General features: G+C 52.4%; 2 protein-coding genes across 2 annotated transcripts; one reads left to right on the top strand and one right to left on the bottom strand.

Moving 5' to 3' along the window:
- Window positions 1-3,530: 3,530 nt before the first annotated feature.
- On the bottom strand, window positions 3,531-9,659 carry DDX49 (DEAD-box helicase 49). Its single transcript, XM_076359388.1, has 13 exons — window positions 9,545-9,659; window positions 9,336-9,459; window positions 9,152-9,237; window positions 8,781-8,902; window positions 8,483-8,670; window positions 8,198-8,338; window positions 7,565-7,640; window positions 7,365-7,441; window positions 6,770-6,867; window positions 6,329-6,403; window positions 5,629-5,717; window positions 5,136-5,207; window positions 3,531-4,840 (listed from the first exon to the last, which is right to left on the bottom strand). Exons 1-13 carry the CDS (start codon window positions 9,657-9,659, stop codon window positions 4,664-4,666), a joined length of 1,440 nt encoding a protein of 479 aa, XP_076215503.1. The 3' UTR covers window positions 3,531-4,663.
- A 209-nt stretch (window positions 9,660-9,868) lies between these two features.
- COPE (coat protein complex I subunit epsilon) lies at window positions 9,869-15,842 on the top strand. Its single transcript, XM_076359415.1, has 10 exons — window positions 9,869-10,029; window positions 10,472-10,534; window positions 10,957-11,057; window positions 11,255-11,407; window positions 11,884-11,937; window positions 12,704-12,785; window positions 13,855-14,010; window positions 14,271-14,339; window positions 14,851-14,925; window positions 15,490-15,842. The coding sequence occupies exons 1-10, from the start codon at window positions 9,904-9,906 to the stop codon at window positions 15,535-15,537; spliced, it is 927 nt and encodes a 308-aa protein (XP_076215530.1). The 5' UTR covers window positions 9,869-9,903; the 3' UTR covers window positions 15,538-15,842.
- Window positions 15,843-16,748: the final 906 nt, after the last annotated feature.

The following is a 16,748-nucleotide window of genomic DNA, read 5'->3' as shown; positions in this document are numbered from 1 at the left end:
GTTTCACTCTAGCCTTACTGGCTGGAGATATTAATGTCCAGACCTTGTTATGGGTAGATGAAAACAGTGTCTGAGCCTAGAGATTGGTGGCATGAATGCCACCTCTCCTGTAGTCTCAACCTGGGAGCAGCACAGCTTGTGATGTTTGGGCTTGGGAACTGAAGAATGATACTGGCAAGTACTGAGCAGAGACGAAGGGATGGGGATGAGGCACTGCAACAGGCTATGCTGTGCTCACAGGTTCTCTTCGCAAGGCCAGAGCAGAGCCTTCTGCTCCTTGACAACTGCTTTCCCTCCCAGAGGTGACAGGAATCCAAAGCAAGTCATGCAGGGATGCGTTCCCAGGAGACTGCTGCTGCAGGGAGTGAGAGACGGGTATGAATTAAACACAGCCAGCAGGGAGGTTTTCTTGGCACAGAAGAAAAAAAAAAAATCCAGGTATTCCTTCCCTCTGTCCCATTTTTGGAGTCCTGATGCTGGCAGGGAGGAACTAGGGGAGTTAGAGTGTCAAGCATGCCATACCCACAGTGAAGACACATGTCCGGGCAGCTACAGTCAAGCCCTGAATGAGGGTGTGCCACGGACAAGGAGTTTAATCAGCAAAAACTGGCAGGGAAGAGCTTTAAGGTGCAGCAGGGAAGGTGAAGGTTCAACCAAGAAACTGCAAGGAGTTGGGAGGAGAGCCCTGGAACGGAGAAGCAGCCGTAACTACAATGGAGCATTGCAGGGTTCAGGATCAGTCCCACCCTGCAAGTCAAGGGAAAATCCTGAGGCTTGGGGCACTGACCCAGGAGGATCCTGCCAGCAGCAGCACCCAGTTGCGGCCTGACTGCTGCATGGGCAAGGCTTGGGGGCAGTCAGCCCTGTCCCCCCACCGTCTCCCTGCTTTCTCAAGCCAAATCTTTAATATCCAGCTGCCCAGCCAAGAAGCCCTGTGCTGTATTTCCCTCTGAACAAGGACTAGAGCCAGCAGCGAGGGTGTCCAGGGCACACCGACTGCCATCTACCAGCTAACCTGGCGGCGGGGCCCCCCCAGGGCTGCACGCAAGCTGCCCCAGGAGGAGGGCTTGGAGGGGAAAAGGCCATTCCTGGTAGAAAAGCTTGTTAAGCAGCTTTTTAAGGCTTTCAAAACAGCTGAGTTTGTGTTTGCAAAGAGCATCCAAAGGTAAAGCAGCAGCTGACGCAGTGCAGGCTGGACCAGTAAGATTTTGGAGAGCATGAAGAACCCACATGGAGGTACAGCCGTGTTAAATGCACACAGAGAGAGGTGCGTGTGCACCGAGCACAGCCCCAGCGAGGGGAGAGCTGAAAATGGCTGCGCCTGCAGCCAGCAGCAGCAAAGCTGGAACATGAGCTCCAAGGCAGCACTGCTGTCTCAGCAGAGAGAAATCAAAAGCCCAGCCCAAAGATTACCCCAGACTATTTCATTGCAGCTGCCTTTTCTTCACTGTAGAGCTCCAGAGCTTTCCTGCCTGATACAGCATCCCTATACGAAGGAGGTGCCAGCCCCTGAAGGCGACTGCCGTGTTACCAAACCTGTCCCCGCTTCCACATTTCCTTGTTCAGCAGAAGCGCCAGTGTGGAGGATTTATCAAATACCGTATATCTCACCCGGGAGGATCCCAGCCTCGCCCTTCTCCCTGCAAAACTTCTGGGAAGCGCTCCTCAGAGATGTTTGTTCCTCCGTAAGAGGGGCAGAGATGGGGGGAAATGCTCCAGGAAGAGACAAATATTTCCTTAACCACACACAAAGCAGCCAGCTGTGGCTCGTGCCTACAGACCCATCAGCGTAAAGGCCAGACAGAATTGCCCCGCAAGGTGGGAGGCAGAGGAGCACGTGCTTTCCGAGCCCCTCAGAGCAGCAGGGCCGGGCGATGGTTTCACACCCAAAGGAGACAGGAGGATGAGGAGGGCTGGCACGGGTGCAGGACCGTCCCCTCGTGCGCACCCCGGCGCAGCCCCCATGCCAGTGTGGTGTTCAGCAGCCGCCCACGATCCAGGTGAGAGAAGAGGCAGCAATCTGAGATGCTGAATTGAGAAGAGTTTCCATGGCAACCCAGCCAGGGAACCCCCCCCCCCCCCCCCCCCGGAGCTGGGGAGCTTGGGCTGAAGGAGGGGAGAGAGCGGAGCGTGTGGAAGCGAGAGGCGATGGGCGTGCTCGGGCGCAGCGGGGCATAAAAAGGCAGCCGTGCTCGGGCCAATTCTTGCACGGCACAGACAGGGAAACGCGTGAGCGCCTGCTTGGGGGACTGGCAGGCAGAGCCACACACGGAGGAGGGTGGTTTTACAGCCAAGACGGAATCTCGGCTGTGATGAGAAGGAAGTCCTTATATTCCTAGGGGTTCCCAAAGGTTTATGACAGTGCTTAGAAACCCCAGAATGGAATATCCTACTTGAGGGGCAGTACTGATAGCACATACAGAAACGTCACCCAGTGTCCTTTGGCCCTGGGCAAGATGCAAATTCCTAATCTGGGAATTTAAGGCATCTTTCTACATCCCAACTAGCACAGCAACCTCTTTTTCTACTCGGCCACTCCCAAAACTGATTATCTGAAGCAAAAACATCTAGTCAGCACTACAGAGAGCTCTTATTTCCAGCACGTGTCTTACCCTCACAGAGAAGACTGCTCAAGGAAGACAAGGGATGTATTAAAAGGAATTTTGAATAAAGCTTCAAGGCAAGAGCCTTGATCAAACCCCACATGTCACATTGTGCTGGAAGGAGACGAACTGAGAAGCCCCCACCAGGCTGAAGTAAAGAGACTTTAGACAGCAGGTTAAGAAGTGTCTGCGAGAAGGGAGGGGATCAACTGACACTCAAAGGCAGTATCGGCACCCTCCCCAGGAAGGCAGGAGCAGCCTGTCCCAGAGAGGATGTCTTTTTAATCTACAGCGAACAGGCTTGCTCGACAAATTAGCATGCACGAGGCTGTAGGAGCATTTAGTATTCAGAAAGCATCAGTCTGATAGAAACCTATTTGCTGCTGCAGCAACTGCCAGCAGTGACAGCGAGCTGTGCTACGAGGCAGGCTATTGAGTGCTTTTCCCTTCCTGGAGGGCACCCAAGAGGACAAAGCGAGGAGGAACATGTTCAGGCATCTCCGAAACCCGGGGACGGTACCACACCCATCTCGCCTGCCACCAGGCAGCAGATGGACCCGCACCTCCCAAGCCCCTGTCAGCGCTGCACTCCTGCATGGCCTGAAGGCACCAGGAGGCCCGGCTGTGCATGGCTGGAGGAGTTTCCCCAAGGGGAACTTCCTCTGCAAGACCCCACCGTGCACAGGCCACGCTCGAGTCGGGCAAAGGCACCGCAGAGACCGCGTGCTCCCAGGAAAGGAGCTGGGCTGAGGTTGAGTGAAGGTACCAAGGGATAAAACACCCACAAGAAGCTCAGTCCTTATCCAGCTCACCTCTTGAAATAAAACCGGTTTTATCTCCAAGCTGTTTCCCCAGACAAGTACTGCTCCCCACCCCTAAGATCCCACAACTCCCCCATGTGTTGGAGAAGGTCAAATATCCAGTCACTTGTTGCAATAAATATTTATTTGGGCACTGACCATAGAAACTATTTTTGTAAGCCAGAGGGCAGAAACAACAGATCTTCAGTCTCAAGTCATAGAAAGCTCTGAACATTAAAGAAGGCACCGAGGATCAAACCTGACATCAGAACAGAGCTGGCCAAACTCTGGCCTGAGCTACTCTGGGATTTTAAGTTCTGTCTCCACAGAAACACAACTGTTTCTTAGGAGAGCTCAGCCCCCTCCAGCCTAACCAACCTCCTGTTCCAAACATACGTGATGCAAATCTACACAGGGAGGCCCAGAAACCTACAGAGCAGACTCAAATATAAACCGCTCTGGTTAGTCTCGGATGGTACAAGAAACAAGGCAATCCTACTCCTGGGGTGGTTCTTCTGTGCCAGAAACGGTCTTTGAACTGACTGATCATCTGGGAAAAGAGAGTCCCCAGCAGCCCCGGTCTCCAAACCGCGACTCTGCTATCCCTGTGGGTAGCAGCCCAGGGCTGGAGCCTGAGCCAAGGCAGACAGTCGCAGGCAAGAGTATCACTTAGATGTATAAAGCAGAATTATCCCAAGAAGACCCCAGGACCAGCCACACAATACAGCCTCCCCACGTGTTCCAGGAATTTTCCTCTCAGAAAACTCTGGGCTATGGCACAGATAGGGGCTGAGCTCATTTTGTCACAGTATTTTTAGACTCTGGCTCAGGGGAGAATCTGTTGATATAAGCAAGTGTGAGTGGCAAGCACCAGCCCTTGAAAGGGAAAGAGCAATGACTGAATGAAGGGGGAAGAGAGAGAGAGAGAGAGGGGGGATCTTTATTTCCCTTCACGTCACCAAGAATTCAGGTCTGGCTTCTCCTTTGCTGGAGGAAGGAAACGTGCTCTTGAAAGACATTCTTCCAGGAGACGGATCTGGCCTGCCAGGAATGGCCCAAGCCAGCAGCATTGTGCAGGAAGGAAAAATAACGGAGACGGTTTATCAAAGCGTCCCTTCTCCCCTCACCCACCTTCCCCGTACTCTCCCAACACCGATTTCAGGTCAGAAGGGTCCACATTAAAACGCGTTAGATCCCAGTATTCCCAAAGCAGCAGCAACGTCAGGGCAGTCCGAGTCAAGCAAGTCAGGCCAAAGGATGTTAATTCTCTTCCGTAGCATGCAGTTTGTTCCGCCGCTCCATCTTCTTCTGCAGTTTCCTCTTCAGCTGCAGTTGCTTTTTCTTCTGCAGTGTCTGCTGGATCTTCTCGCGGCATTGCTTGTTTTTCTTCTTGATCTTGGCTAGCTCTGCCTTCCTTTTTGCCTCCAGATCTGGATCCTGCAATGGCAAACGCCAGGACACTAGTGACATGCCTAGGGACAGTGCCAGCCCCTTTGCCTTTCCTAGATGCCCGTGCTGCTTTCTAGCCCGTGACTGAGCAGGCTGCAAAAGTCAGACACTACGCCAGTGCACTTTTTAATATCAGCCACCCTTCAGGATAAAACTTCACCACCCTGAAGGGGAGCAAGGCAGACATACCACAGCAGTGAGGGAGGAACTGTCATTCCTTTTCCACATCGATAGCGTTACGCTAGCTACTGATCAAAGTAGTTCATATAGCAGCAGCTCTCACCTTCCCTTCAAGGATCATTTGTTTCCGCTTATTTATTTCTTTCTTCTCATCAAAATCCATTCCCTCCAGTTCCTGGCAAAGCAAAAACACAGCAGGGCAATCAAGTAACCAAGCACCGAGTCTGACACGGAGAAAAGCAGTGCAGCTCTAAAGGGTCAGCAGAACCTCACCACTGCTGCACGCATTTCTGCACACATTTGGTAGCCTGCAGACCTTCCCCCCAAAGTACCAGCCTCAACACTCAGCAGCATAAAAACGCTGCAAAAATGTGCAATAATAGAGCAAACCTAGGGAAGAGAACTAAAACAACCCTCCAACACACACATCCAAGTGCTTCCACTAGAAAAAGGAACAAAAATTCTTATTTATGTGCTCAGGCGGAAAGCTGCGTATCCAGAGCCACACGTTAGACTGCAACGAATTTCCTGGTTACACCCAGCTGCCCAAGATCTCCAGTCCTCTGAACGAAGGGGCTTCGTGTTGGCACACTTACTATTTCGCATTCCCTCCTGGTGACGTTCACTTGGGTGAGGATGTCAAGCACAAACCGCTCCTCCACAGAGAACTCCTGCAGCTTCAGTTCTAAATCGGGGCGAGACATTTACAGACCACGGTTGGTTACAAAATCCAGGGGCAGGTGCTCAACCAGTAAAAAACCCAATATAGTTCCACTGATTATCAGTGGAATTGCTGTCATATGCTGTGATCACTCCGACTTCTTCAGCCTACAACAAAGGATTAAATCCTCCCCTCTGCCTGCAGTTCCCCATAGCACAAGATGTTGCATTTATTAGGTCTGCTTCCTAAAAAAATACGAAGTCTGAACCTATGCAAAGCAACCTGGTTTTGTCCAACTCGGCATACGCGGTAGCAAGGAAATAAGGAAGCAGCTGGCTGCTTTAATAAAAAGGTTACAGAGAGAGTTCAACACGCTCTATTCTCCTCCACTAGAAATAGCAGGAGGACAAACACGTTCGTGCCTGGCACACTCAAGAGCTGAGTCAAAGCCGATGGAGATTCAAGGGCTCCCGCCCTTTTCCCAAGCCTTAGCCACACAGGGAAGAGAAAGCATTTTTATGCTGATGTTCTGGATCATTCATTCTGCACTGATGAAATCAGGACCGCAAGTGCCACAAGCACAAAGGAACATGTATGATCCCACATTTGAGCAGCATTAATGGTGCTCTACTTACTGATTTCCTCCTCAATAGCGTGTACGAGATGGATGTCGTACTGCGTCACCAGCGTAATAGCTATTCCTTTCCGACCTGGATGATGAAAACACAGTGATAAACGAATCTTGACGAGCAGAGGGAGAGGAAGCCTAACCCACGCCAAATTCCATCCATCCCCATGAGTCAGCCGAGCACATTATGGCGACGGGGTGCTCAGAGGGGTCTGTCTTTGCTCTGAAAATTCAGTTAACTATTGGTGCAGATCAGACACAAGTCAGGGTGAGCCATCGCTGCAATCTTAAGGCAGGATGCCGAGCCAGGGATCTGAGTAGATCTGGCGCTGACTGAAAAGACCGCACGGCAGCTGCCGTGAAGCCTCCTCGCACCCATTCAGGGCTCAGCCCCAGCACTGGGATCCCAGTTTTAACCAGCAAACGGCACGCGGTTTTCCCTGCTCACCCGCACGGGCTGTCCGGCCAACCCGGTGAATGTAGATTTTCGGCAGGCCGGGGGTGTTGTGATTGATGACAACTTGTACTGTAGGAATGTCCAAACCTCTGGAATGCAGGGAAAGAGAACAGCAGTTGAGAAACACTGTTTTAATATACGCAGTTTAAGTTCCTGTCCTCTGCTTTCTCCGAGAGCCCCATATTCTCATGAATATAGTCTTTATTGGCTTGGGCTGATTCTAGGACAAACTCTCTCCTCGTGCAACTCTTCAATAGTCACAAAATGCAACGTCGCCTTGTAACCTGCCGCTCCCTCCCGGGCACAGAGAACACACGAAGCCTCACAGAAATCGTTCTCCTGCTACAACACACACACCCCCCTGCTGCAGCAAAACAAGCCAGGATCAGAGCTACATCACCCCCGAGTGGGCTCCAAAACACAGCTCAGAGATGTTCTACCACAGAAGAGAACAACCCTGTCCTACCCGAGTGGGGGGAATTTAAAGCTCTCCTCTTGCTAAACCCAGCCTAATCTCCACGGTGGTTCTGGTGCTTAAAAAGCAGGCTTAAGACCTTTGGCAACAGAGCCCGTGTTTTTCCCTTACCTGGCAGCAACATCAGTGGCAATGAGAATCTTAAAGATGCTGGACTTGAACTTTGCTAAAGCTGCAAATCGTTGCCGCTGTAAAGAGAAAAGTCTGTATGAGGGATGTTGCGATCCACAGGAGCGGTAGGACTCGGACAGACGTCTGGCTCGGGGATGCAGCTGGAAGCATCCGTCTCCCAGATCTGTCCCATCGCTCACCTGTTTCATCATGGAATGCAGAGCTAGAGAAGGAAAGTTGTATTTCCGAAGCATCATGTTCAAGACCTGGCAGTCCCTTGAAGGAGAAAAGAAAAATCGGAACGTAACGGGGAAATGTAAAGCCGATGGATCAGGACAGAGCTGGGGTTCCTCGAGAAGCCCTCGCTCTACAGTTACCACAGCGCGGTTCGTTACTGAAGCGCTCTGACAGAAGTAGGGAGCAGGACACCCGCTCACCCCAGAGAGTGTGACTGGATTCCCACTCGCGCTCAGGGGAACGTCACCAGCTCCACGGCTCAATCCCGGTCAGCTGAACCACCCGAAGGAAGGGAACAGCCCAGGGGAGCAGACAGCGCCATTTTCCCCATCCCTTTTCCAGTATCCATCAGCAGGAGGAAAGGAAGATGCAGGGAGGTAAAGCAGCTTGACCTTCTGGGGTGCTACATTTCTGGGTGGCCCTTCGGCCCCAGCCTGCTCGAAGGACAAGGCGTTTCTCTACCGAATCTCAGAATAGACTAAGGAAGCAAATACCATCCCGGCCTAACGCCCAGTACAGCGCGAATTTGGAACCTGAACTAGAAAAGTAAAGGCACGGCTACATGAAGAGCAATCACGAGGAACGACGCCACTCACTTGCAGGTTTTAGTAAAGACAATAATAGACCAGTCTTCGTGCTCGTCCTGGAAGGTCTGGATCAAATGGACAAGGTACGCGTCCTTGACTGCTTCGGGTACAAGCAAGTAGCGCTGGTCCAATTCATCCACTGTCCGCACCCTGTCGGGAGGGGAAGGCAGAGCACCAAGAAGCACCGGGTTTGGCAAGCGAAGGTGGAACACAAGGCAGGTGAAAGACGGGAGACAAGATAACGGCGAGGGAACGGGCTTCTTCATCCGCTCAGTAGAGTGGATGAAGACTTACTCGGACACAGCCTCCCAGAAGAACGGTCTGTTCGCGGCCAGGCTCTTCAGCTCCTTCAGCGTATCGGTTAGCGTGGCGCTGAAGAGCAACGTTTGTCTGCGCGCTGGAACAGCCTCCAGAATCACCTCCAGGTCCGCGGTGAAGTCAGCACAGCCCTGCTCCAGCAACCGGTCAGCTTCATCCAAAACCTAGGCACAGCCGAAAAGAAACGAGGTCGTCTGCACGCACACCTGTAAAGCTAAAAAATCTTCAAAGCATAAAAAAAAAAAACCCCACCCCACTTGGAAAACTGCCTTACCAAGAACTTTAGCTTTTTAAGGCTGAAAGTGTTGGAACTGCGGAGGTGATCTGCCAGCCTGCCGGGCGTAGCGATGACAACGTGGGGCTTGCGGGAGAGCTCCAGTGCCTGCGCCACCATGTCTGCAACAACAACCACGGAGCCCAGTTACGGCCAACTGAACGCGGACCCTAAAATCGTTTGGTCTGTAAGGCTGGGAAACGTCGCTCTCCTTGTTTCCACCGGCCTCCGCTGCCTTGGGCGACGGGTAACGGCTCCTCAGCACGAAGAAAACACGCCGTGTGGAAAGAAAGCCTTCCCCGGGCGCTCCGCTTGTCCCAACCCAACCCTACCGGGGCCGGAGGGGAAGGGCGGGAGGCGGCGGCACTCACCCAGGCCGCCCACCACCACGCAGTCCTTCAGGCCGAGGGGCTTCCCCAGGACGCGGAACTGCTCGGCGATCTGGTACGCCAGCTCCCTGCCGGGGAGAAGAGAGCTGAAGCGGGACCGACCGCCGCGGCGGGGCCTTCCGGGACCGGCTGGCCCGGCCCGGGCCCTCCCGGGGCCGCTCCGTACCTGGTGGGCGTCAGCACCAGGCAGAAGATGCCGTAGGGGTCCTCGGAGAGCACCTGCAGCACGGGCAGGACGAAGGCCGCCGTCTTCCCGCTGCCCGTCTTGGCGCAGCCCAGGCAGTCGCGACCTGCGAGAGAGGCGGGAGGGCGAGGGACCGTGAGCCGGCCGTTAACCGGGGGAGCGGGAGCGGGACGGGGACCGGGCGCGCTCACCCTGCAGCACGGGCGGGATGCAGGCGGCCTGCACGGCCGTGGGCCGGCTCAGCCCCACCCGCCGCGCCTGCTCCGCCAGCCACGACGCCAGCCCCAGCGCACGGAACTCCGCCATGGCCGTGACCGTGGCCGTCCCGGCGCTTCCGGCCCAGCGTCACCGGCCGCGCTCGCCCCCTCATTGGCTGCCACCTGCTGACCCCCGCCCAGCCTGCCTTGCTCCGCAGCCGCTTCCGGCGCTGTGGTGACGTTTCCGCCTCCTTGCCTGCCTATTGGCTGGCGCGGGAGGTCTCCGTGGAGACTGCGGCTCCCGGCAGCCGCCGGGGCTCAGCTGCTTCCGGAGACGTGTCTGAGGCGGGGAAATGGCGGCCGGGGCGGGCGCGGGCTCCGCTGGTCAGGGCGGCGACGCCGACGAGCTCTTCGACGTGAAGAACAGCTTCTACATCGGGGCCTACCAGGCCGCCATCAACGAGGCACAGCGGGTCAAGGTAGGGGCGGTTCGGGGCGGGCAGGCCCTCCTTTGGCCCGCGGGTCGGTGTCTCCCCCTGGGGCTGGCCTTCCCCCGGGACCGGCCTCCGCCCTCCCCCTCCCCAGGACCGGCCTCCCCCTCCCCAGGACCGGCCTCCCCCTCCCCAGGACCGGCCTCTTCTCCCCCCCCCCCCGGGACCTGCCTCCCCTCGGCCGCCCCGGCATCTAAAGACGCGAGCCTGGGGCTCCCCGAGCGCCCTTCGTCGCTGCCCGCCTCGTCCCAGGCTGTTCTCGATGCTCCCCATCTCCCTGCTCTAGCAGGGGGACGCTGGGAACGTGTGTGTGTGTGTGGGGGGGGTCGTTTCTCCGGGGGAGTCTCGCCTGTGAGTTGTGGTGTTGCGGGGCTGGGTTACGGCTGTGCAGGCTGCTGAGAGAGGTTCTCGTTCCCTGCCATCCCTTCAGCCGTCTAATCCGGAGAAGGAAGCAGAGAGGGATGTCTTCTTATTCCGAGCCTACGTTGCCCAGGTGAGGTTGCAAGTGCTGTGTCAGCGGTAATCTGAGTGGGGGGCTGGAGTCGGGGAGGTTGTGAATCGGAGTCCTGTGGATACAGCGTTACACAGTTTGGTCATAATTCCTCCTTCAGCACTGGAACATAACGCCTCTGCCAAAAGTGATGCACCTGTGAACGCAGTGTGTTGTTTGCAGGGTCAGGATGACCTGGTGAGACCTCTTTGAGAGGTACTTTTTCACCTTTAAAATGGCGTATGGGGAAATAGTCCTCAGTTACGAAGTTTGGCTGCGTTTGTGGAGTACGATGGGAGACGTAAAGTAGAAATTTGCTGTTACTGGTGGTGGTTGTTGTAAAAAAGGTTTTAGAAAGTGAACAATTATTTCCTGTGTTCTTAAAAAGGAGTAAATTTTAGATTCGTCTTCTTTGCCTTCAATAGAGAAAATACGGTGTTGTCCTGGATGAAATTAAAGCCAATGCTAGTCCTGAGCTCCAAGCGGTGAGGATGTTTGCAGAGTATCTTTCAAATGAGAGTCAAAGGTAAGTCTGATAATAAGTTGGAACTCAAGCCCTGTCTTATAGGGAACACGTTTCCATGTGGAAAGTCTCTTGTAGAAGCGTGGTCTTTATTGTGGTTTTGCAATGAATCTCAAAAAGGCAGAACTGTGTGGAGGCAGGATCTTTTTGTCTTGCTTAGTAACGAAACGCTCCCAAATTCTCGCCCTTGCTCTTCATAGGGATGCAATTGTTGCTGATTTGGACAAGAAAATGGCAAAAAGTGTTGATATAGCCAACACTACTTTCTTGCTGATGGCTGCTTCCATCTATTTCCACGACAAAAATCCTGATGCAGCTCTGCGTACTCTGCATCAAGGGGAGAGCTTGGAATGGTAAGTGTAGCTCACCCTGGCATTGCGGAGGTGTGTGCTAGCAAAGCCTTTCTCTTGTCTAGGGAGAGGTGCCGTGGCAACCGTCTGGCTTATCTCTAAAAAGCTTTGAAACCATTGAGAAGCTGCTTTGAGGTTTGCCTTCTAAGTAGCAAGTGATTCGGTGCTCGTCCTACAATAGCAAGTCTATTGCTCCCTTGTGAAACTTAAGAACCTGATTTATTGATTCATGTGCGTTCAGAATTGCTGAAACGAGCATAATGTCGATACAGCGAGGGAGCACAGGGGAGCTAGGAGCAAGCTGCCCCGTTCCGGGTCCAGCTCTGAGAACCGCCTGCTCTGTTGGCTCCCCGCGGCGGGGAGGCTGGTCCCTGGGCGCTGGCAGTACCTCTCTCTGCTAAGCCGCAGACTCCCAAGCGAAGCGTAGGGAGCGGTAAAGCGTGCAGTTGTGAAAATCACTTTGCTCTCGGTCGTTGCAGCATGGCCATGATGATACAGATCCTTCTGAAGCTCGACAGGCTTGATCTGGCTCGGTAAGGAAGTTTGTGTCCCTTCGCTTCTTAATGGTGCTCTTGTGGGGCGGGCCTCGGTAAGAGAATTTCCATCACCCGGCCTCCCCCAGGGTGCAGCGTTTTAACGCCTGCCGTGGGCAGAAGAACTTGTGTGTAGGTATGGGTGCGCTGCAAAAGGTTTTTATTCTTCAGGTTGCAAGAGTTGTGGAGATAACGTAGCTGGGTACAGCTAAAGGAAGAGGTGGACCTCTAGGTTTAATCTTACCTTCAGCAGGATGTGGTTTGAATCTCTAGTCCTGGGTTTCTAACTTCCCATAGGGAAGTGAAACAGGGAGGTCTTTCACAGATCGTTTCAGTAAAGTATTGAGGTGTTTGTGCCGTGTTACCAACTTGCTGTGGCCGTTGGGCTGTAGCGATGGAAGAACTGAGAGAGGAAACGACAGTCCTCGTCCCATCAGGTTACGAATCGCTATTTGTCACAGGCGAAAGATGCGCATAAAAATCATCCATTTATAAAGGAGTATCAGGCAAAGGTACTAATTACCTTCTAGTACACAACTGGCTTTCTCATGCCTCATACCAGTGTCTGATGGGGCGAGTGGGTTCTTTGCCAGTAGCCGAGACTGCAGTTCTGAGGGGGCAGGTCCCTGTTCTTTCCCTGCCTCGTCACTTGCCAGCGAATTTTCTAGCCCTTGTGAGAGACGTTGGGAATTTTTGTTTCTACCTTAGAGAAGTGCAGGAGATGCCCTGTCTTTCTGTTACGTGACTCCCACTGTTGCTTCTGCAGCAAGGAACTGAAGAAGATGCAGGAGCAAGACGAGGATGCGACTCTTACTCAGCTGGCAACTGCCTGGGTGAACCTGGCCATGGTGAGTATCTTAAGTGGGGATCCCTAGCCTACAGCACCTGAGAAACACCACGCCGTACCTCGGTCCTGATTGCTCTTTTCACATCATGCTTTCAGAAGAGCATGCAGGTTTTCTGTTGGGTTTGGGGGTTATTTTTCCCCCCTTCCTTCAAGTACACGGAAAATATTGGTAGCTGGCTTCACAAACTAACCGGCTGTTTTGATTGTCGGCCTTTCATCTGTGCTCCTTAGCCTTCAGCTCACACGGGGAAGAGCTAAACCACGCTTAAATAATTCACGAAACGTTATAATATAAAATGGAAAGCTGCAGTGTTACTAGCATCCAGACCTTACAATTAAACCCCAAGAAAAAAAAGTAATTCTCTGCTTAGAGCAGACTGTCTTTAAGCACGTTTGTGAATCAGACAGAAACATACGCTGTTTGGCAGTCCAGGTAATCGGGTGATTGAAAATGAGTCGTCTCCTAAAATTCAGTGAAGTCCAAGGCTATGCGTGCAATAACCTGTTATACTATTAAGACTTGGTTTTTTAGTGTTCACTTGGTTTTGTTATGAAATCTCTCGTATATAGCCCTTGCCTTACAATAGCGTGCGGCGAGAGTTTCTCTAAGATCTTCGTTTCCACAAGGGATCCCACCTCTAACTGGTGGAAGCTGCTGCATGTGGAACCTTTCTGAAGCTGGAACTTTTTGAAAAGCCAGGTGTCCATACCTGCGTTTAATTATAAAAATCTCATTTCATAATCCTTTATTACGCCAAACATCTGAAGGGGTTCTTCTGAAGCGTTCGGGTTTTTTTCTTTTTTTAACAGAAACCTGCATCTTTTGATCATTTAAGTGGTTCTTAATATTTTTGCATTTCTTTCATCTACGGTCTGACGGCGATCTGTTGCGGTACAGGAGATCACGTGAATGCTAACAGCGGTTAGCACTGGTTCTTAACGCATTTTATACCTGTGCTTTATAACCCTAGACATTAACTTTGTGCCCAGCCCTTCAACCGTGGCGAGAAGGTACAGGCTTCTTGGCAACATGTAGTGAAACTGCGGGTGTTTGTCTCCTCCCTTTGCAGGGTGGTGAGAAGTTACAAGATGCCTATTACATCTTCCAAGAGATGGCAGACAAATGCTCCTCCACCCTCCTCCTGCTTAACGGACAAGCAGCCTGCTATATGGCTCAGGGCAAGTGGGACGATGCGGAGGGAGTACTTCAGGAGGCGTTGGACAAGGTACTCTCTGTTTTTGCCGGGCAGATTTGCTCTCGGGGGGATGTAGAGCAAAACAGCAAGGACTTGCGCTGTTAAACTTCATGAAAATACCGGTATATCGATGTATATCGCTAAGGGCGGTCGCTGTTAATACCTGCCTCTTCTTCTACTTGGCCTTTTCCAGTGAAGTGAGCTATGGGTTTGGCAGAGCTGTGCTGGGTGTTACACTTAGTCGCGGTGGAGGTAAGTCAGATCGATCAGGTGATTGTCCTTGTTTTCAGGACAGCGGCCATCCTGAGACCCTGATCAACTTCGTTGTCCTGTCACAGCACTTGGGCAAACCGCCAGAGGTGAGGGTGGTTGTATTGTACTTGGCAAGCAGGAACGATCGACCTGCTCCTGCTGCCCGGGGGCAGGTTGTGTGTTTCCTAGTGCACGTGGTAACCTTGCTTGGGTTTTGGAACTTTCTGTGTTCTCATCAGGGTTGGCATTAACAAAATGAAATAGTTCTGGGGTGCGGGGGGCTTGCACCTTCGATACTCAGTAAAGTGTTTGTGGAGATGCAGATGTTGTAGACAATGGGAGACTTGAGAGGAAGGCCTGGGCGGAGAAGGAAATCTCCTGAGTTCTGAGTTCAGTTCTCACTGATTATTTTCTTGAACCCGCTATTTAAGGTCTAATTTTTAAGTGCGGAGTACGCAAAGGTCTCAGTGGTTTTAGTTGGGGCTGCTAATGTTCAGGACACTGGAAAAACCAGGTCTTCACTCACTGCAAACAGATACATCGAAGTGCGATGTTTTAAACCCTTGGCTTCTCCTCACCTTACCTCAATTTTTAAATTTCTCTCTCTCATCCCATCAGGTTACGAATCGCTATTTGTCACAGTTGAAAGATGCGCATAAAAATCATCCATTCATAAAGGAGTATCGGGCAAAGGTACTAATTGCCTTCTAGTACAAAATTTCTAGTACGAAATTACTTTCTAGTACTGGCTTTCTCATGCCTCATACCAGTGTCTGATGGGGCGAGTGGGTTCTTTGCCAGTAACCGAGGCTGCAGTTCTGAGGGGGCAGGTCCTTGTTCTTTCCCTGCCTCGTCACTTGCCAGCGAATTTTCTAGCCCTTGTGAGAGACGTTGGGAAACACAAGCCCGGTGTTAAACAAAGGAGTGATGTGCCCAAATCTCGAAAGAATAGCTCTGAGATACGGGTTCTTCATCTGAGTCAGAAGCTTGTTACCGTCAGACACTATGCTTAAATAGTGGCAACATCCTTCTGGAAGAGAGAATTTGGGGAGGGGGAAAGGAGGGTAAAGATAATGGCGAAGGCAAAATGGAACAAACTGTAAAAAATTGAGAACTGATACAGGGGATCGTGCTTCTTAGAATTCCTTTTGCCTTAGTGAGCTGCGATGGTAGCGTTCTCTTCAGCTAATGCAGGTTTTATTGAATTTTCAATAAAGTTCGAGGTTTGTTCATTTTATTTTTGTTTCTGACTTGAAGGAGAATGACTTTGATCGGCTAGCCATGCAGTATGCGCCCAGCGCATGAGGGGAGCGGAACGAGGCTGCGGACCTGCTCTGTGGTACCTTGGGAACTGGCGTTGACGCGCAAAGCCTCTCGGGTAACACGGCAAAACGCCCCCTGCAAGTCAGTCTGGCTTAACTCGCTGTGGCAGGGTCTTGCAATCCAGCAAGCCGGTGCTAAACCTGTATATAACGTGCAGCTACTTGAATTTGGTAGCTGAAAAGCCTGTGTTCCGGCTTACCTGGGTCCTGAACTCTGTTTAAAATACAGCGCGAATCAAGAGTATGCGACACTGTACCTTAAACATTCCTAATAAAGCCTTTTCTGGATCCGTGTGCCCCTTAATTTCTGGAATTCCAGTAATTCCACTCTCGGACCGAGCCCTGTCGTCTGTACCGAGGGTGCTCTGGGGGAAGAGTACGAAGGTGAACTTTAAGCATCTGCGTTCAGTACACGGATGGATCCTGAGTTACGGATGTTCTTTCAGTCTGACTGATGACTCCTCCGTTAACTTCGGCGTCCTCCGGAAGAAGCGTACGCAGCTGTAGGAATTACTGCTGGTGAGAGGGAAAGCTGCCCCAAAATAAAAATAATCCGATTGTAATGGGCTCAGCCTTAATCTTAAGTTGGTAGAATGCAGGAGCTCGTGTCCTGGAGCCAGGAAGGCATTAGGTCTTCGCTGACAAAGTACACCCTGCGGTGCGTGTGGAAGTGCACTCGTCGCCAGTCACTCCTGAAAGCGTGGTGGTTGCCGAACCCGACGCGTGGTGGAACGTGACGTGATCCAGCGCTACGCGATGACGCTTTTCTGTAGCCTCGGCCGCCTGTCTCGGCGCCTCAGCCTGCCGCGCGTGTGGAGCGGCTGTGTCCTGTCGGCGATGCAGAGAGCAGATGTCCGAGTGGAGCCCCCAGCTGGGACCATCCTGAACTCGAATATTCGAATTGCCTTTGGAATCATCTTTTGGGTTGCGTTTGGGGAGAGGGAGAAGAGGGGTTTGTGCTACGCTGTAAATGTGTCTTAACTGGCGTTTCCTTTGTGCCCACCTCGGCCGGGATTGCTCTGAAAGGGCTCATTGTCTCTTTCCTTGGCTTGTTTAGCGAGCAGCTATTTTCAGTGAGGGGTTATTCATGGTCCGGTCTTGAATGAATGTTTCCTTTGTGGAGCTGTCTGAGGGAGATGTGAAAGGGGCTTGTGTGTTCGGGGCAGCCATTACCCACTTGATGGGCCATGATAA

This window comes from Aptenodytes patagonicus, chromosome 25 (assembly GCF_965638725.1).
Source record: "Aptenodytes patagonicus chromosome 25, bAptPat1.pri.cur, whole genome shotgun sequence".
Lineage (NCBI taxonomy): Eukaryota > Metazoa > Chordata > Aves > Sphenisciformes > Spheniscidae > Aptenodytes > Aptenodytes patagonicus.
The sequence above is the reverse complement of the archived record's forward strand: the minus strand, read 5'-3'. Positions and strand labels throughout refer to the sequence as shown.